We start from the raw sequence: 22,667 nt of genomic DNA on the forward strand, positions 1-22,667 counted from the left end.
AAGGTCATAGGTGAATCCATTTCACCATACCTTTAAAACAAAAACAAAGTAAACAGAAGAAGTTTGGATAACATGATGGCTGCAGCTACACTCATGCATGCCATAATGATTTCCTTCTGGATTATGGCTCCTTTAAGTTTCTTTTTTAAACTGTCCTTGTTTTCCGTCCGTATGATATGCAGGGCTGTAAAGTACTTGAGTAATTGTACTTGTACTGTTTTGGGGGATTTGTACTTTACTCAAGTATTATTAGGTTTGTGTATACTTGTACTTTTACTCAATTACATTTCAGAGAAAAAAAAACATACTTTTTACTCCTTACATTTAAATGTATGTCATAAATGTCTTGATGAATTGAAAATGGGGGACCCTGATGTAAACAAGACGAAAGTATTTTTCTTGTCTGCATCCCCTTGTGTGTATTGAGCCGTATACTGTATTGTCCATTCTGCAATCTGTTAATAAAGTCATCAATCAATCAAACCTACAAAGTACAAATCCCGCAGGTCCAACCATTTTAATCAGGATATTTGTTTCTCTGGCCGATTAATGTTATTAATCCTTTATTTCAAAACAGCAAATCAAATCCCCATCAATGGGAAATGAACCAGCTCATACCCATGCTGATTGGTCCTTGTGAAAGACTAGAAAACACCTAGTGTAGAATACAGTCAGAAAAAAAGTTTTTACTTTAACTTCATCATCATAGTTGTAGACGTTTGGTAACGGATGAATGAACGAGGTCCTACTGCTAATTAACTAATTACGACTTATGTACTTACTGATTCGATACTTTCTTTCGGGTCCCGAAGACTTGGTAGGCTACAGGCTAGCTCCCTTCTTTAGCAACAGCCTGGAAATCACCCCAGCATTATAAAGTCCTTGATTCTCAATGTCGTCTTTGCAAAAATCCAAAAACTAACTTGCTAACATTGCTTGTGGAGCACGATATCATTAGGAAACAAGTGCAAGGACGTATTTGCTGCTTGGCAGCCAGGAACAGCACATGTCTTGCCTATTTTGCTGATAATTTTTACGTTATGCTAACTTACTCGAATAGCTGTGGAACATCAGTTGATTGTGGGCGGTGGCTACCACCACAGTAGGGGCGAGGTATGCAGATATTAGCTTAACAGTGATTGGCCTTCTCTATTTGAACGACCACATCAAATACTGACCAATACTGCGGCATGGTCATGCTGGACCTCCAAAAGGCTTTCGACACTGTCAATCACTCCATTCTGATTGACAAGCTAAAATCAATTGGTTTCAAGTCAAGTCAAGAGTTTTAATTGTCACGGCATACAAGTATACAATGAAATGCGGGTGGTCTTGCCCGCAACAATGTGCAATACAGTGGTACAACATATAATAGAATCCAATAAAAAAAAAACATTGTGCAATAAACAGGTAACATGGTGTGACATCTCGGTATCTGTACATAGTTATTTACAGAGCATATAGGACATGCTAGGTAGCTTTGGTAGTGCAATACACTTCCTGTTATTCTAATTTAAAGTGGCCTTTCCTTTTGGCCATAAGTGTGCGGCATGAGTGTGTGCCCGCTCATGTTAAAGTGTTAAGTGGCTGCTAGTGTGTGAGCGTGCACAGCGTGCGTGTCGTGTGTGTGTTCATGTGTGCTTGTGTGTGGATAGTTCAGTGTTCTGTGGCACTCAATGTTCATTGTTCAGGGCTCTGATGGCCTGGGGGAAGAAGCTGAGCCTCTTTTATCAGTGAGCTAGATGCAATCCTACCTGGAGGGGAGAGAACAAATAGTGGAGGTAAACGGTACACTACCCCCCCCCCCCCCCCTCCCAGTGAGCTATGGTGTTCCACAAGGAAGCATACTAGGACCGCTACTGTTCATAATTTATGTAAATGACATGTCATCAGCTTGTGACTGCAACTTGTTCCTGTTCGCGGACGACTCAGCCCCACTGGTCTCTGACAGGAACAAGTTCCAGGTTGAGAAAGCCCTCAGCTCTGAACTCGGCAGGATCTGCACCTGGCTCGCTGATAATGATGATATCATTACACCTGGGTAAAACAGAGTCCATTCTCTTTGGATCAAATAACAAAGTCAGCAAGACCAACGGCTTCTCTGTTACAGTGGGTGACAATATTGTCACAAGGAAAGATGAAATTACATACCTGGGTTCCATCCTAGAGGCAAATCTTCCCTGTGACAAAATGTAATCAAAAAAGTCAACCACCGAACAAGATTCTTGTACCGGATATCCTCTCTGGTAAACAAGAATACCCTGAAGACTCATTCAAGGGTACTACGACTATGCTTGCACCTCATGGTCAACATCACGAAACAAACTGGTCAGACTACTGCTTGACCTTACTCCTAAAACCCACCTCACCCATGCCCATTTTGACAACCTAGGATGGCTTAGAGTAGACGACAGAGTACAGCAACTTGCAGTCTACAAGATACACTACACCACTTAGGTACCCATGTACATGTCGAAATACTTCACAAAGGTCAGTGAATACCACAACCACAACACCAGAGGGAGTTCCACAAATCATGTTCAACCCAGATTCGGCACAAACAAGGGACTAAACACGTTTCGCAATTATGCCACATCAATGTGGAACGCCCTACCTAAAGCAGTAAAACATTTTTGAATCCCTACCCACCTTCAAAACCGCTCTCAAAGAGCACCTGTGGGAGGCTGCAATTCGAAACTGGCCCCTGTACATATCCAACGCCCCCCTCCACCCAACCCCCTTCAATGTACAGTTTCTTCCCCCTCAAATGTATATTCAAGATTCAAGATTGTTTATTGTCATGTGCACAGTTAAACAGACAGTTTACCATACAATGAAAATCTTACTTTGCTAATCCGCCCTTCACACAAAATCACACAATACTTAACCTAAACATATTTAAATACAAGCGTGTGCTAGAAAATAAGGTAAAAATAGATAAATATAATATATACAAGGCACAGTGAGTAACATTGCACATTCTGATCTACTATATATACTGTATATACTCTCTTTTAGAAACTCTGTCTCTTAAAGGCCCACTTGCATGTTGTATTTTTGTTCAATAAACAATGTGACTAGGCCAACGGTGACTTTCATGAAGAGGGGAAAAGAAATTATCGAAATTTACCCAGTTTTAGCGTTTTTATCAAACATTTTGTCCGCCTAACCCCAACCACCACGCATGTGCATATTTTAATCCATGGTTCATAACGTGCGTGTGTCATCTTAATGATGACGTCACAGCAGGTACAGGGCAGCAGGGGCTGAGAATCACACGCAGGTAGTGGCAGGAAGCAAAGAGCCTTGCTACTACTAGCCGAGGATCTAGTATCTGTTTCACCTAACACTATTGCTCCGTGATCATAGCCATTTATCTCTAAAGCTAACCACTATTTGTAAAAGCCACAACCACGTTACCATATTTGTAATAATGTAAATTATTGTGTCGTTGTACATATTGTGTATATAACGTTAGTAGCTAGCTAGCTTGCTAGCCAGCATTCTCGAAACTCCTAACATGCCCCGATTTAAAATGGTTCTCTCCTCTTTGTATACCTTTGTCCTCACAAACAAAGTATTCTGCCAGGGAACTTGTGGACACGACAGTAGTAACGTTAGTAGTTATAAGGTGTTTGAGCTTGTAACGTTAACGTTAGTTAGCTATTGTGGTAGCCCGTTTCATGACTGTGATGCACCGAGTGCATCAGTCATGAAAGGGGCTACTATCGTGCTATCAACATGCCGTGACGTGTAGCTTGCTAGCCGGCATAATGCGTGCAGGGCTAGCCCCACAGGTCTGAGAAGAGGACCTGCACATTTTACTCGTTTCCGAAACTCTTTTACATGCCCCGATTTAAAATGGTTCACGACAGTAGACATAATGCTAACGTTAGCGGGGTAACGTTAACATTAGCCAGAGCCATAATATAGCCAACTTAGTACTATGACCCGCGACAGTCCACAGACCAATGGCGCTGCTGTACTGAACAACAGGCTGCCTAGTTGTAAATGTAGTTTTTTTTACGACATTAAAAACCTTATAACTACCTTGTTTCAACCAAAAATGCAGTTGTAGCTGGTCCATCAAAGTCTCTCCGACGATTAAACCCATTTGTGTCTTGTAAGGCGTCCATTTGGATCAAGGAAATAGCTTTCTGCACTCGTCAAACTCCTTGTAGTGGATCAGAAGTAGGGGAAAGTTACCCGCAGTGACGTCACGGCCCTGATAGCGTCTGATAAGCTTTTTGATTGGCTCCATACATGTTATTCGTGCATGGACATGTTTAACCCTTTCTGAGTGGAATTTCCGGCGTCAAATGGAAAAAAATAAATTATGAAATTAGATACCAATGATGTAAACTACCCATAATTGAAGAGTAGGGTTTAACCTCCAAGTAGGCCTTTAAACAGTGCTGTATATTTGTATATCTTGTATGTCATAAATGCCTGGATGTAACAGTACTGTCACTTGTATGTCATAAATGTTACGATGAATTGAAAATGTGGGACCCTGATGTAAACAAGACAAAAGTATTTATCTGGTCTGCATCCCCTTAACAATTGTGTGTATTGAGCCGTACTGTATTGTACCCATTCTGCAATCTGTTAATAAAGTTTTCAATCAATCAATCAATCAATTGGTCAGCGCCTCTTACACGTCACAGATCCAGTACATTCTGAATGGCTTATTTCAGTAGGGAGAGTTCTTGTCACAGCTGAACAGCAGAAACTGCACTTGGTACAGATTTCACATTTTCTCAGTGTTGGTACAACCCCACATTGCTTGAAAACAATGCAAAACACTGGAAAGGGCCATTTTTACAATAGGGTACCTTTAATTATATTGTTTACACTGCTTATTTTTATCTTTACTATAATTGTATTGCCTATATTTATGTCTTAATAATAATAATAATGTCTTCAAATAGCGCCTTTTTATAATAATAATAATAATAATAATAATAATAATAATAATAATAATAATAATAATAATAATAATAATAATAATAATAATAATAATAATAATAATAATAACTTTATTTATATAGCACCTTTCATACATGGATTGCAGCTCAAAGTGCTTCACAGCAAATAGCATAAAATGAACATAGGCATACAATTTGCATACAGTTGACAGAATAAAAGCAATGCATACAGTGCAGACATAAGAATAGGTATAAATGACAATAAAAGTAGTGCAATGTAGAAAGTGCAGACATAGGAATAGGCATAAAATAAGTAAAGTGTTGCTCGAAAGCATCCCTGACCCTACCACATCCCATCCAAGACACACCCACTGATAAAGCATGTCATGACCGAAGGAAAACACAAACAGCCCGCGCGCCACTCACACCGACCGCCAGGAAACTTTATTAACAATACAACACACAAACAACAGTACAGGGAGTACTGGATAACAAATTAAATAACCACAAAAACACAAGCCGAAATAAAACAGTACAATGTAAAAAGATATATAATACAGAGAGAAATAAATGTAATACAACTGAACTTAATCACCACACCTGCCATTGCCAAACACTACCGTAACCAATGCAAAACACTGAGGACGCGTGCGTCACAAAAGAGTATATGTAAACCAGACAGCAATGCATTGTGGGTATTCGAGAGGCGCAGTTGTTGCAAGTTAAGTTAATATACGTTAATATAATAAGCAGATGAGGCATTAGTTTGATTTGTGACTTGTGATCAGTGCATGAATTCCAGATGAATTTTAGATACGCCAAGATGGTTCCTATTTAGAGCGAGAAGCACCATGACACAGACTGGTAAGCTCCCCATACTGGTAGTGAGCTGCGTTCAGTTATCCGGCAAGACTATACTTTCAGGGATCATTTCTATAGTTCTCGACTTGTGAAATGTGTTTCTAAAGTGTTGGTCTCGCTAGTCACGATGACGAGATGCGATACTTCTACCTGAGCGTGAAGCGGGCAGAGAGACTTGAATTTATTCACATGCTCTCTGCTTTTGATGACCGTTCTTTGTCTCTTCTGGGGATATTGAGGGAAGGAGTATGTTCGGAGTGGTAGCCCTATATATGTGTTTAATAATAAACGGATTGTTTTTTAGTTGAACAAGTATCTTTCTTTTATCATTGTACACAGCAATGTAAAGAGGTTGGTATACTGAAAATGTAGTAGTAGATTATATTATATTAAAATGTATTATCATACAGCACAACTACAGTACAACGAAAATACATTTGGAATCCAACCAGAGTACATGTAATAGTACATAGGAAGGAAAAGGATTAAGAAAATAACTTGTTGTGATTGTTGTATAGTATAGTTAGTAACAGCAAGTATAGCATAGGGACATACAAGAAAAACTGCACATTGTATAGGAATGTACATAGGATCCAGTGCCTTTAAGCGATTTATTAACATGTCTATTTTACCATGTCTATTCTAGTTTTATCTTTTTATTATTATTACTATTGTTTTATTGCACAATCGAAGCAGGCATGGCCAACCGCATTTCACTGTATGCCCCCTGGTGTGTATGTGATGAATAAAACTCTTGAACTTGAATAGTAATATACAATGTACAGGTGATTAAACTGGGTATACACTATATCAAATTAGTATTACTGAGTAATAGTGCTAATCAGATGTAGTACAGTACAATGTACAGTTTATGTTTATTAGGATCCCCATTAGTCATCACCAACGTGTTGACTATTCTTCCTGGGGTCCGCACAGATATACACATACAAATATGTAACATTCAGTATAAATCAGTCATATATCACATACATAATCAATACAAAATAAGGTCATAGGTGAATCCATTTCACCATACCTTTAAAACAAAAACAAAGTAAACAGAAGACGTTTGGATAACACATGGCTGCAGCTACACTCATGCATGACATAATGATTTCCTTCTGGATTATGGCTCCTTTAAGTTTATTTTTTAAACTGTCCTTGTTTTCCGTCCGTATGATATGCAGGGCTGTAAAGTACTTGAGTAATTGTACTTGTACTGTTTTGGGGGATTTGTACTTTACTCAAGTATTATTAAGTTTGTATACTTGTACTTTTACTCAATTACATTTCATAGGGAAAAAAAACATACTTTTTACTCCTTACATTTAAATGTATGTCATAAATGTCTTGATGAATTGAAAATGGGGGACCCTGATGTAAACAAGACGAAAGTATTTTTCTGGTCTGCATCCCCTTGTGTGTATTGAGTCGTATACTGTATTGTCCATTCTGCAATCTGTTAATAAAGTCATCAATCAATCAAACCCACAAAGTACAAATCCCGCAGGTCCAACCATTTTAATCAGGATATTTGTTTCTCTGGCCGATTAATGTTATTAATCCTTTATTTCAAAACAGCAAATCAAATCCCCATCAATGGGAAATGAACCAGTTCATACCCATGCTGATTGGTCCTTGTGAAAGACTAGAAAACACCTAGTGTAGAATACAGTCAGAAAAAAGTGTTTACTTTTACTTTTTAGTACTTAAGTACATTTAAACGTAGAAACTTTTGAACTTTTACTCAAGTGTGTTTTTAGCCAGATACTCTGACTTTTACTTGAGTAAGATTTTGAGATGGTACCCATATCGACTTCACAAATTTCTGGGTACTTTACACCCCTGATGATATGTAATGGGATCCTATTCCAATATGTTATGGCTCTATTGCAGTTTTCTTGAGAGCATTGGTTTTAGATTTTCGCCCAATGGGGTCAATAATGCAATATCTTATCTTATCTTCTTAGGAAAGTAATACAAAAAAATTACGCGACACTAACCTACATACATCCATACTCCATAGGTTGGACTGTAGCAAATTACCATTGATGCGGTACTTTTTTGTAATACATTTTTTTACTTAAGTATTTCGAATTTTTTGAGTAAAGAACGAACACTTAATTGTTTGACAGCTCATCATATCTGCAAAGGCTACACTCCGAAAGTCTTTCTCTGGTCTGCATCCCCTTAACAATTGTGTGTATTGAGCTGTACTGTATTGTACCCATTCTGCAATCTGTTAATAAAATGTTCAATCAATCAACCAATCAATTAATCAATCAATCAATCAATCAATCAATCAATCAATCAATCAATCAATCAATCAATCAATCCCCCCAGACGGTGAAAATTGATACCTGTCCTCTTGTGCCTGAGCGCTGTGGAAGCGCGTCTCTCTCTGCCCCCCCTCCTCTCTTTCTCTCTCTATCTTTCTCTCTGCCCCCCCCCTCTCTCTGTCCCCCCTCTTCTTTCTTTTCTCTCTCTCTCTCTCTCTCTCTCTCTCTCTCTCTCTCTCTCTCTCTCTCTCTCTCTCTCTCTCTCTCTCTCTCTCTCTCTCTCTCTCTCTCTCTCTCTCTCTCTCTCTCTCTCTCTCTCTCTCTCTCCCCCTCCCTCTCCCTCTCTCTGACCAGAGGCATAGTTGATTCTCGCGCAAGAGACGCGCGCAGTTGAGCTCAACCAAAACTCCAAACTGGATGGAACAATATGAGGGACGCACCCACGTGAACCAAAACCGCTGAGCACTGGACAGGGGTAGCTTATAACCGAGGAGGACGTGTGAATGCGCGCAAGATGAATTATTTTAAATATCTTTACTTTATTTGGGGTCTCCTGAATTCAACTGTGGTTCCGACGTCTCTGGGTGAAATGTACACATCGCTTTTGAACGTTAAACAGGCTGTTAATGCTGAACGAAAACTGATTGGTTATTTAAAAACCTACATTGACCACGAATCAGAGAGACTTGAGGACATTAAACGGTGAGTGACAGCATGCGATAGGGCAGTCAGGTTTTTATTTTAATTCAGCAATGGTTCGGCTGCAAGAGAAACTGGAGGAAGTGTGTGTGTGTGTGTGTGTGTGTGTGTGTGCGTGCGTGCGTGCGTGTGTGTGTGCGTGCGTGTGTGTGTTTTGGGGGTGGGGGGTCCCCAGCTGTTTCTATTCATTCATTCATGCGTTTGTTTATGAAAGAGAGCATGTGGTCAATGTATTTAAATGATTCTGAAAGCATATGGTCAGGCAAAGACTGATCACTTGTGATAAATGTTTGCACTTCTGGATACATCACTTCTAGTTTAATGGGGCAATTTGTTTGATCCAGTGATCAATATTAACAGCTAATAGTTAGCCTACCTTTAGGTTACTAACACTTGATACAACCTTTAGGAGAACCAGTAAACAATAAATGGACCATAATCTGGGACCAGTGATCCCAGCCAAACTGACCAGTGATCCCAGACAAACTGACCAGTGATCCCAGTCAAACTGACCAGTAATCTTAGTCAAACTAACCAGTGATCCCAGTCAAACTGACCAGTAATATCAGTCAAACTAACCAGTGATCTCAGTCAAACTAACCAGTGATCTCAGTCAAACTAACCAGTGATCCCAGTCAAACTGACCAGTGATCTCAGTCAAACTAACCAGTGATCTCAGTCAAACTAACCAGTGATCCCAGTCAAACTGACCAGTGATCTCAGTCAAACTAACCAGTGATCCCAGACAAATCGACCAGTGATCCTAGACAAACCGACCAGTGATTCCAGACAAACTGACAAGTGATCCCAGACAAACTGACCAGTGATCCCAGGCAAACCGACCAGTGATTCCAGACAAACCGACCAGTGATTCCAGACAAACTGACAAGTGATCCCAGACAAACTGACCAGTGATCAGGCATTTGGTTTTTTCTGCAATGGTGGTGGTGATAGTAATGAAGATGATGATGATGGTGCTGGTGCTGACAATAGTAGTAGTGTGCGAGATATAACTTGGAAGTCCCTCCACCTCAATACTACTCTCTTTTGTCCAGGTTCTTTGCAAAGGTATCTGACCTGCACAGTGAGGTTTACAATGGACCAGCGACTGCAATGGCAAACCCGCTGTTAGCGTTTACCTTAATCAAACGCTTGCATTCAGAGTGGCTGAATGTGGTCAATAGCGAGGAAGCCATGGAGAACACACAAGGTTGGTATTACTGTCTTATGTGGTCTATAGCGACGAGGCCACAGAGAACACACAAAGTTGGTTTTACTGTCTTATGTGGTCAATAGAGACAAAGCCATGGAGAACACACAAGGTTGGTATTACTGTCTTATGTGGTCAATAGCGACGAAGCCATGGAGAACACACACGGTTGGTTTTACTGTCTTATGTGGTCTATGGCCCAGAATCAGAATCAGAATCATAAAGGTCTTTACTGCCAAGTAAGTTTGCGCATATAAGGAATTTCTCGTCGATGCCATCCCTATGTAGCCAGTGTGATCTTACTCTGCATTGTGTTTTTCGATTCGACCCCTGTTAAGGGATCGCCCTGAGTGGGAGTTGAACCACTTCTTGCCACCAATCACTTCTTGCTATTGGGTCTGGATGCCTCTGGGGAGTGAGTTTACTTGCAGTACCGCTTAACGTCCACAACCACTTCACTTACTGTCCCTCGTGACTGTGGATAGACTGCGGTACCTCCGTTACACTTATAACCGCTTGTCTTGCCAGAGTATTTAGACCCCGCCCGCACGCCGCAGCTCGGCCCAGACAACAAGCCACATAGTTTCAAATGGAGTGCAATAGCGGCCGCAAGGCGTTAGGCGGCGGTATTGGACGTTTGCTGGATGGATGAATTATGAAGGGAAATATAGAATAAAAGAAATAACGATGAAAACTCGACTTTTCGCGGGTTTGGCGCCCAACCTTCGGCGAGTTAACCCAAAATATGTCGGGCCTGGCGTCCAATGTGTTAACAGACAATCAAAGTAGAATAAAATAAAATGGAATATATAAACTAAATTAGAATAAAAATACAATATAATATATAATATAGGACATGGCTGTACAATTGTGCAGGATGTAGTAGAATATATACACTAAATTAGAATAAAAATACAGTGGAACAGAATATGTAGCAGGGCTGTGCAATTGCAATTATCTAAATGGCAAACATTTAACGGATTCTTACAATAGAGGCCTTACATGGAATGTTTGTGTAGTTCTTCTTCCAGCATGGCTGTCCGATAGCAACCGTTGTTTTGTACACGGCAATGGAAGAGTTGCTATGTGAGAAATAATAATACATAATAAAATAATAATTCAGTATAGTTTCAAGTTTCAAGTTTCTTTATTAGTTGTCATACAGAAGTACAGAATACTTTTCTATGAAATGCTTCTTTCTGTTACGCTCCAGGGACTGTGCTAGACAAAAATAGATAAGTATAAAATAAGTATAGCAGTATAAAATAGAAGTCAAGTACGTAGACAAAAGTGTACATATATACAATGTACAATGCAGAGTAGAAGTAACTGAGTTACAATACAATATACTATACAGTACAAGTATAATAATTCTTATTACTGGATCTTGTAAACAAGCCACAGTAGAATAGTAATATGCTTTTTTCTAGCATTTTACCTGCTCTACCACGGCACTTTCTTTTGAAAGTGGTTACCAACAGTTACAGGCAGCCATACTGGAAGAATGTGAACTTTATTAGAGCCCTATAGCTATATACGTCGTTGACCCATCCATCCACATACAGTATACTGTATGTTACTGAAATCTAGTTCAAGTAGTCTTACATAATTCTGTCAGGCATGTTTCACACAAATCATTTTACCACAATGGACAAATAAGCCATAATTATTGTGGCCCCCAGGCTGTGTAATCAACAGTTAACTGATGTGCTCTGTTTACTGATATAGTTGTGCAAACTGGAAAGAAAGTCCTCCTGATTGGATAAAATGGGTATACCTAAGAGTGTGGACAAGACATATTACAAATTGTGAAGCATTACATTTACATTTAGTAATTTAGCTGACGCTTTTATCCAAAGCGACTTATAGGTTCTGTACAACAAGTCAGCAGGAAGAGTACAACTCTGGCAGCTAAGGATAAGTAACGTTGTTTGTCAAACAGTGTCGAACTTGAGTGCGACAGACTTGAGTGCATATTATTAGCGTAGTAGGTAATAATATAGGCAAGGTAGACTCCTTAGTAGGATTCAGATTCAGTTTATTTTATTGTCACAGTTTTTTTAAATGAACATACATTCAGAAAAATGTGCTCCTCAACCATAGTAGATCCGGCTCCTCAACCATAGTAGATTTGTAAACATAGTACATCATGTATATTCTATCTTTACAAACTTTAACCTTAAATATAAACTATAACTATGAACTAAATAATCTATAAGTAACTATAAACTAAAACTATAAACTAAACTATAAAACTAAACATAATACACAACGTATATTCTATCTATATAAACTATGCTATGCTAACTGTATAAATAAGCTATAATAATAATAATAATAATGGATTGGATTTATATAGCGCTCTTCTCTGACTCAGAGCGCTTCACAGGGTCCATTATTCATTCATACACAGTCATACCGGTGGTGGTAAGCTACAATTGCAGCCAGAGCTGCCCTGAGGCAGACTCACGGAAGCGTGGCGAATAATCATCGCCTACGGCCCCTCCGACCACCACCAACATTCATTCACATGCATACACATTCATACGAGGCAAGTAGGTTAAGTGTCTTGCCCAAGGACACAACGGCAATGGGATGGACATGGGCTTGAGCAGGATTCGAACCACCAACCCTTCGATCATTGGACGCTCCGCTCTACCCCTGAGCCACGCCGCCCCACGTGCTATAAGCTATAAACTATAGACTACACTATAGACTATAAACTAAAACTAAACATAATACACAACATATATTCTATCTATACAAACGTATAGCTACAATACAAGGTATAAAAACCACCATATGCTGTGATATATACAAAGATGCTTTAACTGCTTATAATAAAACCATCCGCTTAGCAAGGAAAGACTACTTCTCTAAAATCATTACAGAAAACGCTGGAAACTCCAGAATCCTTTTTTCCACTATTAATCTACTACTCAACACTGCCCCTACATCAACGGTTAAGTGTGAAGAACTTGCACTATTCTTTAACAACAAAATAACCTTGATCAGGGCCAGCATTACTCATGATGGAAATAAAGCTGATTGCAGCAAACCGCGCAATGTAACCATGAGAAGATTCACATGCATCTCATTAGGTGTACTCTGCAAAACTGTCTCAGAATGTAACTCCTCCACCTCAGACATTGACCCTATACCTACAGCTTTCTTCAAACGGGTGTTTAATAGTGTTTCAAGCCCTGTGCTAGCTTATCATAAACACTTCCCTTAGAACTGGTATTTTCCCAGATGCCTTTAAAACAGCAGTTGTAAAGCCATTACTAAAAACACCTAACTTGGATAGTAATGTAATGGCAAATTATCATCCAATATCCAACCTACCATTCATTAGTAAAGTACTTGAAAAGATAGTTTCAGTTCAAATAAATTCCTTTCTTGAAGAAAACAACATCTTAGAAGAATTTCAGTCGGGATTCAGAAAATATCATAGCACTGAAACTGCCCTCACCAAAATAATCAGTGACCTCAGGCTAAACTCTGACGAGAATAAGATCTCCATCCTTATCCTGCTAGATCTCAGTGCAGCATTTGATACAATCGATCATGATATTCTATACCTTGTCGGTTTCTCAGAACATGTGCTAGGCTGGTTTAAAACATACATCAGAGGGAGGAAATTCTATGTTAAACTAGGAGATCACATGTCTGATATATACGACAACAACTATGGAGTTGCACAAGGGAGTTGCTTAGGTCCTTTACTCTTCTCCCTTTACATGTTACTGTTACCGCTGGGTGATATCATCAGAGAACATAATGTAGATTTCCATAGCTATGCGGATGATACACAACTGTACATATCTGCTGAACCAAATGATACAGCGATTAGCTCCATTACAGACTGCTTACTGGCAATAAATAAATGGATGAGTAAGAACTTCCTGAAACTAAACGAGAACAAAACTGAAATTCTAATTATCGGCCCCAAAACTAAAAAATAAACGTTAATAAAGAACCTGGGAGGACTAACCCCTTGGATCAAATCTGAGGTCACTAGTCTCGGGGTTATCATAGATTCAGAACTGAACTTCAATTCTCATATTAGCAAAGTGACGAAAACATCGTTCTTCCATCTCAGAAATATAGCAAAAGTACGACCATTTATTAATCAGAACAATGCTGAGAAGCTAATTCATGCATTCATATCTAGCCGGTTAGACTACTGTAATTCACTTTTCACAGGTCTCCCAAAGAAAACCACAGAGAGGCTTCAGCTAATCCAAAACTCTGCAGTCCGACTGCTAACTAGAACCAAAAGGAGAGAGCACATTAGTCCAGTCTTAGCTGCTTTACACTGGCTTCCTGTAACATTTAGAATTTACTTTAAGGTCCTTCTCCTTACATACAAAGCTCTAAATGGACAGGGACCTAGCTACATCGCCAACACTAATAAATTACACGCCAGCAAGAACACTGCGATCATCAGCTGCTGGACTACTAGAGGCTCCCAGAAACAGTCAAAAGAGGATCGGTAATGCAGCCTTTATCAACTATGCCCCAAAACTGTGGAACAAACTACCCCAAAACATCAGGGAAGCCAACTCGCTAGACATCTTCAAAAGACAGCTTAAAACCTATCTCTTTGCTCAGGCATTTCAATGAAACATCAGGGATATCCTGACACAAATTGTACTTACCTGCACTATTCTTACCCTGCTTACTTTTATACACTGCCTATCAAATTCATGTGTCGGTTCTATGCTAATTTGATATGCACTGTAATTTTAAGAGAACTATCTTATCACACTTTTTACTTCTTACTGATGCACTGCTCTGTTGTATGTTAAATACCCTGTTGTATGTCCGTTCTATTTGATAATTTTTAGACTATTTTTAAACTGAATAATTTTAAACTATTTTTATTATTTGTATTACTGAATGAAACTGTAAACAGAGAGCCTATTGGGATGCTAGATCCTAATGTGAAACACTGTGATTTACCATACCTTGCTACCTGTCTATCTTTTTTATGCTCGCTTATGCCTGTATTTTTTACTGTTGTGAAGCACTTTGAACTGCAACCTCTGTATGAAAAGTGCTATACAAATAAAGTTATTATTATTATTATTATTATTATTATTATTATTATTATTATTATTATTATTATTATTATTATTATTATTATTATTATTATTATTATTATTATTATTATTATTATTATTATTATTATTATTATTATTATATTTTAGCAGCAGTGTGTGCGTGTGATAAGTGTGCTTGTGTGGTGTGTAAGTCACTAACGTGCATAGTCGTGAAAGACAAGGTTAGTATTTTTGATTGATTTCAACCTTGTGGCTTATTGCTATGGAACATTTTATAGAATGCCTGGTCAACTACTCAGAAGCAGGCCGGGAGCAACTGGTAGCAACCAACCGCTGACCTGCAGAGTCAAGTTTTTTTTCACTCTTTTTACAGCAGTTCATCATCCCCCCTCTTCTTTTGTGTCTTCTCCTGCTCCTATCACCACCCAACCCCCCCCCCCCTCCCACGGCCTTCTTCCGGGCAGCCCTCAGGTCCGGTTACGAGGAGGAAGAGGCCAGCCTGCCCAAACTGGAGGACCTTCAGGGGGCCGCCAAGGGGCTGATGAGGCTCCAGGATGTATATGCTCTTCAAGTGGGAAGCCTCGCGAGGGGACTCTTCCAGAGGGTCACTAACGGCCACCCTGTCGATATCTACAGGCCCCAGGTGTCCATCCCTTTCTCTGGAGATGACTGCTTTCTGGTTGGAAAGGTACACCGTGTCTCACTTTAACTGTCTGTAGTGTGGTAGTGAAAACGTTAACCTTCTGTAGTGTGGTAGTGAAAACGTTAACCTTCTGTAGTGTGGTAGTGAAAGCGTTAACCCTTTGTAGTGTGGTAGTGAAAGCGTTAACCTTCTGTAGTGTGGTAGTGAAAGGGTTAACCTTCTGTAGTGTGGTAGTGAAAGGGTTAACCATTTGTAGTGTGGTAGTGAAAGGGTTCACCTTATGTGGTGTGGTAGTCAACGTTTTAACCCTTTGTAGTGTGGTAGTGAAAGGGTTAACCATTTGTAGTGTGGTAATGAAAGGGTTAACCTTCTGTGGCGTGGTAGTGAACGATTGAACCCTTTGTAGTGTGGTAGTGAAAGGGTTAACCTTCTGTAGTGTGGTAGTGAAAGGGTTAACCCTGTGTAGTGTGGTAGTGAAAGGGTTAACCATATGTGGTGTGGTAGTGAAAGTGTTAACCCTTTGTATTGTGGTAGTGAAAGGGTTAACCTTCTGTAGTGTGGTAGTGAAAGCGTTAACCCTTTGTAGTGTGGTAGTGAAAGCGTTAACCTTCTGTAGTGTGGTAGTGAAAGGGTTAACCTTCTGTGGTGTGGTAGTGAAAGTGTTAACCCTTTGTAGTGTGGTAGTGAAAGGGTTAACCTTCTGTAGTGTGGTAGTGAAAGGGTTAACCTTCTGTGGTATGGTAGTGAAAGGGTGAACCTTCTGTAGTGTGAAAGTGTTAACCCTTTGTAGTGTGGTAATGAAAGGGTTAACCTTCAGTAGTGTGGTAGTGAAAGCGTTAACAGTGTTATAAATGCAGTGGCAGCAAGTCATTACTGCATGCTGCGCGGACAACACCCTGAAATAAGCATCTGTTTACAGATTGTTGAGATAATCCCAGCGAACAGCAAGAGAAGGCAAGCACCACCGGCTCCTCCGAATTCCTCCAGACCGTTGCTGAGTGAGATAATGTATTTTCCATTCTAAGGAGATGCGTCTCCCACACATTGCCACGCACAGTCACAGTCTCCATGACCAGTGGAATTTATCGTAGGGAAACCCAAGACTGACGCTGCGTTTTCTTCTTTTGTTGTTATAGAACAGTATGGTCTCTTTAGCATGAACTGAATTCCCAGACATTCCAAGACTCTCTCTTTCTCCCTCTCCTCTCATCATAGAAATGACTAATAGGCTTGGAACAAAACTATTCTACAGTCTGGTACGGGTATTTCCTAGTACCATCGGCCAAAACGCCTCTCCACTACGTCGTTCGCATAAGCTCTCACATCTCACGCACAGAGAAGTTGCTAAAGCTGGGTGATTCCGTGATTCTTCTATGGCCGTCCCCTTTGCTAAACTCCCTCGCAGCAGTCGAGGAAAGAAAATTATGACTAAATATGGTAAAGAAATAAACAAACAAATGTGCTGCATTATTAACCCTTTCACTACCACACTACAAAGGGTTAATGCTTTCACTACCACATTACAGAAGGTTAACCCTTTCACTACCACACTACAAAGGGTTAACACTTCCACTACCACACTACAGACGGTTAACCCTTTCACTATACCACACTACAGAAGGTTAACCCTTTCACTATCACACTACAAAGGGTTAACACTTTCACTACCACACTACAGAAGGTTAACCATTTCACTAACACACTACAGAAGGTTAACCTTTCACTACCACACTATAAATGCTTAACACTTTCACTACCACACTACAAAGGGTTAACATTTTCACTACCACACTACAGAATGTTAACCCTTTCACTACCACACTACAGAAGGTTAACCTTTCACTACCACACTACAAAGGGTTAACACTTTCACTACCACACTACAGAAGGTTAACCTTTCACTACCACACTACAGACCGTCTGTACTAGTAGTGAAAGGGTTAAACAACACAGGTTATTAAAAAGATCAGTTTCAGTTCAGTTTTACTTTATTTTATTTATTTATTTTAGAACAAACCGTGTCTCACGTCACAAGCATAGTGATAAGAAACTAATGTGACTCAGCTGCCCTAAACTCTCAGATTTATAGACTAGCCATGACTAGTACTGCAGTCTTGTATCTCATACCCTCATACACCTTCACTGAATGGGTTCACTGCCCCTCAATACCTATCCGACCTTCTCCACACTTACACCCCCTCCTGGAATCTCCGCTCCTCTGACACAGGCTTACTTACCATCCCACAAGCCAGGTTGTGGACCTTCGGGGACAGGGCTTTTAGTGTCGCTGCCCCCATCCTTTGGAACTCCCTCCCCATGGACATCGAAATGCCAATTCTCTTGTCTACTTTAAAAACCTGCTGAAGACCTACCTCTTCACTCAGGCCTATGGTCTCTGATGCTCCTGAGCATCCTATTCATTCTGTTTGTTCTATTTTGTTTATTCTGTTTTTTGTTCTGTTCTGTTTGCTCTGTTCTGTTTTTGTATTTTGTTTCTTAGTTTAGGTCACCGTTATCCTCCCCTGTCCCCCTTTTTATTGTAAAGCGCCTTGGGTACGTGAAAGGTGCTATATAAATTCAAGACATTATTATTATTACTAATTCGAATAAAAAGAAAAAATACAGTGGGATGGAATATTTAACAGGGCTGTGCAATTGAGCACTAATGTGCAAAAAGTATGAACAGTGAAGTATGAACAGTTTTGAACAGTGTGTGTGTATTTTCTTTTTATTCGTGTACGCGTTCTACAACTGCTTCTTTTCAGTGGAAAATAATTTCACACTGAGATAATGAAAACGTCGCTCTCTGTCAGGTGGCGTACGAGCAGGAGGATTACTACCACTCGGTGCCATGGCTGGAGGAGTCTGTGCGTCTCTTCAGGGGGCCCGGAGGGGAATGGAGCACAGAGAACGAAGGGACTCTGGAAGACGCCCTGGACCACCTCGCCTTCTCTCACTTCAAGGTGTAGTTTTGTAGGGCTGTGCTCATTGAAATGTGTTGTGGGAAATTCTTTCACCAAGTCCGATGAACTTAAACGAACACGCCAACATTTTGGGAAATTAACTTACCGTCTTCTCCAGAGAGAGACAAGGAGATAGATACCAGTTTCCTTTCTGTGCGTTCAGTAGAAAGCTATCTGGCTGCACGTTAGCCTAGCTTAGTGTTGTGAAGGGCCAGATTAAACCGAATATATATATTTATTTATATATATATATTTAATTGTATTTGTATATTCTCTAATATTCCTTGATATCCCTTGTATATTCCTTGTACAATATGCATTGAATATCCATTCTAGCCTACTGAACATCCCATAATAGTCTCCATTCTACTATTGGTCGAGACCTTGGTGCCAGGCTGCCATAACCCTCAGACCCAGTTCAAACGTACCGCTCCACATGTACGAACAAGTCCTAGTTCCGCGTAGGAATCTGGCTACCGCACCACTAATGGGACTATTTGTTCATAGTGCGTATATATACTGCGCTACTAAAGTAGGACTTTCTTTTCAGTCCAGTTTCTTACCCTCCAATAGAGTCACAGACGTAAAGCCTCCCCGCGACGCCACGTGTGGGAGTAAGGCCAAGTTCGCCTACCATCGGTATTGAGACATCGTGTATATTAATATTTGAATAGTCATATTTGGCACTATATCGTCGAGTTGGACGTAGTCTATTAAGCTAATAATAGTCTGTTAATATATAGTGCTTCGTGCGGTGAGAATACTACCGTAGTCAGTACCCCATCGTTTCGGGCAGAGAACTGGCTGCTTACCCAGGGTGGTTGACCCCATGTGAAGCTGCACCCGAGGAGCCCCAGAGCCGACGAGCGAGTGGACCTGTATACCGGATTATTCTACCGACGACAGCCCGCCTTCCCAGGCACGGATTATGCTTTGTATACTTTGATTATTCCATGGATAAAGACCCCCGACACTGCCGTGTGTTGGAACCCCCCCCCCCTGGAGAGGACGCAAGGTGAGGAGACGCTCTGCAAGACGAGGTCGCTTCACGTCTCTCCCCCGTGGACCGGAGAGAGCCGGCCCACAAAGAGTCCACCTGCTTTCATCTGTGGTCCAAGGATCGCCGGCGCATTGAACGGCACTACAGTGGGTTCACCTGGGATACCCTTGGCCGGACGAGGCAGCCGGATTCTACCCCCCCCCCCCCCCTCCTACTCCTGTCGGCTTACAAGCGACCGGATTAACCCCCCCTTAGTGTATCTAGTATATAATCATTAAAGTATCATTGCTGTTATTCCTTAACTATTCCAGGTCGTATATTTACCACCTGCGCCATCAGAGATTGGACATTATCTATTGATATACCGACGAATACTCTTTGCCATAAAAGTGCATACTATTTCAATTCATAAATGTAATTAAGTGATTACGTGCTTGCTCTACACACCATTGCTGTGTAGTAATAAACGCATACTTCGACTTCGTACATTTGTGTTGGATCCGTTTCATCTACGTGAGAGTGTTTATGATAATATATTTATGCCGTGTACTGGGTGGCCGAATATTAAGTACAAAGGTAGTGGTAGTAAGTATCATATCTAGTAATACAGTCAGGGAATTGTACCCCTCAGTTACAATTGGTCCTTCGAGCCGGATGGTAATCAGTGTAATATTAATATAGTGTTATTAATATTGAAATGGCCTATGATGAACACTCCACGAAACGATCCTCCTAACCAACGCCCGCAGCGCGAACGACGGCTCCCTCAGTACTTAGAGGCTTACGCTGTCAGTCAACAACCTAGTCTTCTACTAACAGTAAACGCGGTAAAACTAGAAAGTAAAAGTATGTCTAACCCCAACGCCCAGACTACCCCGACCATAGAGGCCCCTACGGGCTCTAATGTAACTGACCAAGTTCACGGTGGGGACCAGTGGGAACCAGACATGACTTCACACCCCGCCAGTACTGAAGAAGTAGTCCCCGATGAGTCCCGGGAGGAATACAACGCTACCGAGAGAGAACTCGGCACGGAAGAAGACGGGGAGAGCACCGTGGAGATAGAGCTCCAAGGCTCCGCAAGGAGTACCCCGAGGGAAGGCTCCCCTATACAACCGCCTTCTCCCAGCGAGGCAGAGAGGACCCTACAGCAGGCCTTCCTCATCAGCCTGAACGCCGCTGCTGAACGCGACCGACTGCAGATCCAGCAGCGAAGCGAACACGAGCAGATACGTCTAGAAATAAGACGCATTCAGATGGAAGAGAATGTGGCCCGAGAACGAGCCGGTGCTCAACGGGACGCAGCGCGCGACAGACAGCAGTCGCAACTAATAGAACAGCTGATCAGACGGACAACACCCTCTCCCTCCGCCAGAGGCTCCAGGAACTCGTCTAGACACACCTCCAGGGCGGCATCCCCTAGCCGAGTAAACAACCCTGAACTTGACCAACAGACGAGGTCTATACCCCCCACAGACCACCTCCCCCCACCGGTCCAAGCGAGACCTAGCAACCGGGAAGGAGCAGCATATCCTGTGGAGAGGCTAAACCAGAGACTACAAGCACTGGATGACCTAACTGAAGACGAAGAGGAAGAGGAGGAGAACCACGCCCGAAGACAGCACAGTACTCTACCGGACCAGGAGGTCCGGTACAGCCCAGGCTATACTCCCGCGGAGCTGCGCTACAGACCCCCGACTCTATACACGGGTGAGCACGACGCACGACCCGCACCGAGGAACAGCACCTGGACAAGCGGGCCATGGTACACTGCCGGTACCAGCCCATACCAAGGAGCGGGAGGAGACTCGCCTAGGAGGCCTCTCCCCCAACGCTCGCCGATGTATCCACAGTCAGCGTCATACATTGGCACGCCTATGGTGCCCGACTTCACCCAAGAGAACCGGGCCCAGTATACAGAACTCCGCATGTGTCTGGAGACCATGTTGGTGGATGTATTGGATGAACGCCACAAATACGCCATCCTACTGAAGCACTTAAAGGTACCCCGCGCACATAATATAGCGCTCGCCTACGCGACTTCCACCACCCCATACACAGCAGCGCTGGTAGCATTGGACCAGAGGTATGGGCGCATATGGGATTACGTGATCCAGGAGATCCGACACATCGACCGCTTACCCCCAGCAATAGACAATCGAGCACTGGACGACCTGTCCATCAGAGTGCAGTCCCTGGTAGGGATGTTGGGAGCGCAAAGAGAGAAGGGGAGGCATGAACTTTACGCCAACTCAAATGTGGAAAGGATTCTGGAGAAGCTGCCGCCCGCTCGTCAGGAGCGCTTTAGGCGGCAGAGGGACCACAGAGACCCGAATGGCCCCGAACCGAACCTCCTCGATCTAGCAGACTTCCTGGCGAGAGAAGTCAGCAGCCTACGGCTAGATACATTCGGACGGAGCACCCCTGGCTCCAGAGAAGGAACCAGACGACTAAATGATGGAAGAAGATCGGTGACTGTGATGCACCAATCGGAGTCAGTACCGAGCAGCAGGAGCCACAGTACCCCCTCCAGAACGGAGAAGTGGAAGATAGTGTGCCCCTACTGTGAGAAAGAACACTGGCTAGCGCAATGTGACTCCTTCCCCAAGCTGAACGCGGAGGAAGCAGGTCAATGGATAAAGTCCAACAAGCGCTGTTTTCGCTGTGCGCGCTCACACATGGCAGCCGAATGCCGCTTAAAGAAAAGGTGCACCAAGTGCGATGGAGCCCATCTGGACATACTTCACGACAGTAACAGACGGCGCCCGTCACCCGCACCATCCAGCCGCAAAGCGAGCGTCATGTACATCGATCCCGCCAGCAGCAGTGGAGCCCGAGTACTCCTAAAAGTAGTGCGTGTGACACTAAGCTACCAGAATAAAGTCCTGGACACTTACGCCGTCCTCGATGACGGGTCAGAGAAGACCCTGCTGCTCGCCTCCGCTGCGGCCCAGCTAGGGCTGCGGGGAAGCGAAACCCAAATGACAATTCGGACAATAAGACGAGATTTGAAGACGA

At 42.0% G+C, this 22,667-nt stretch overlaps 1 protein-coding gene across 2 annotated transcripts in view; it reads left to right on the plus strand.

Moving 5' to 3' along the window:
- The first annotated feature begins 8,457 nt into the window (after positions 1 to 8,457).
- Positions 8,458 to 22,667, plus strand: part of p4ha3 (prolyl 4-hydroxylase, alpha polypeptide III) — a 42,272-nt gene continuing 28,062 nt past the window's right edge. For both annotated transcript variants that reach the window (XR_014620683.1, XM_084333296.1), the window contains exons 1-4: positions 8,458 to 8,770; positions 9,823 to 9,977; positions 15,508 to 15,731; positions 18,500 to 18,649. Coding sequence is in view for 1 of the 2 variants with exons in the window: in XM_084333296.1 (XP_084189422.1) it covers positions 8,583 to 8,770; positions 9,823 to 9,977; positions 15,508 to 15,731; positions 18,500 to 18,649 (717 nt within the window). In the remaining variant the exon portion in view is untranslated. The remainder of the gene's footprint in view (positions 8,771 to 9,822; positions 9,978 to 15,507; positions 15,732 to 18,499; positions 18,650 to 22,667) is intronic.

Source organism: Notolepis coatsorum (assembly GCF_963971535.1).
Source record: "Notolepis coatsorum genome assembly, chromosome: 1".
Lineage (NCBI taxonomy): Eukaryota > Metazoa > Chordata > Actinopteri > Aulopiformes > Paralepididae > Notolepis > Notolepis coatsorum.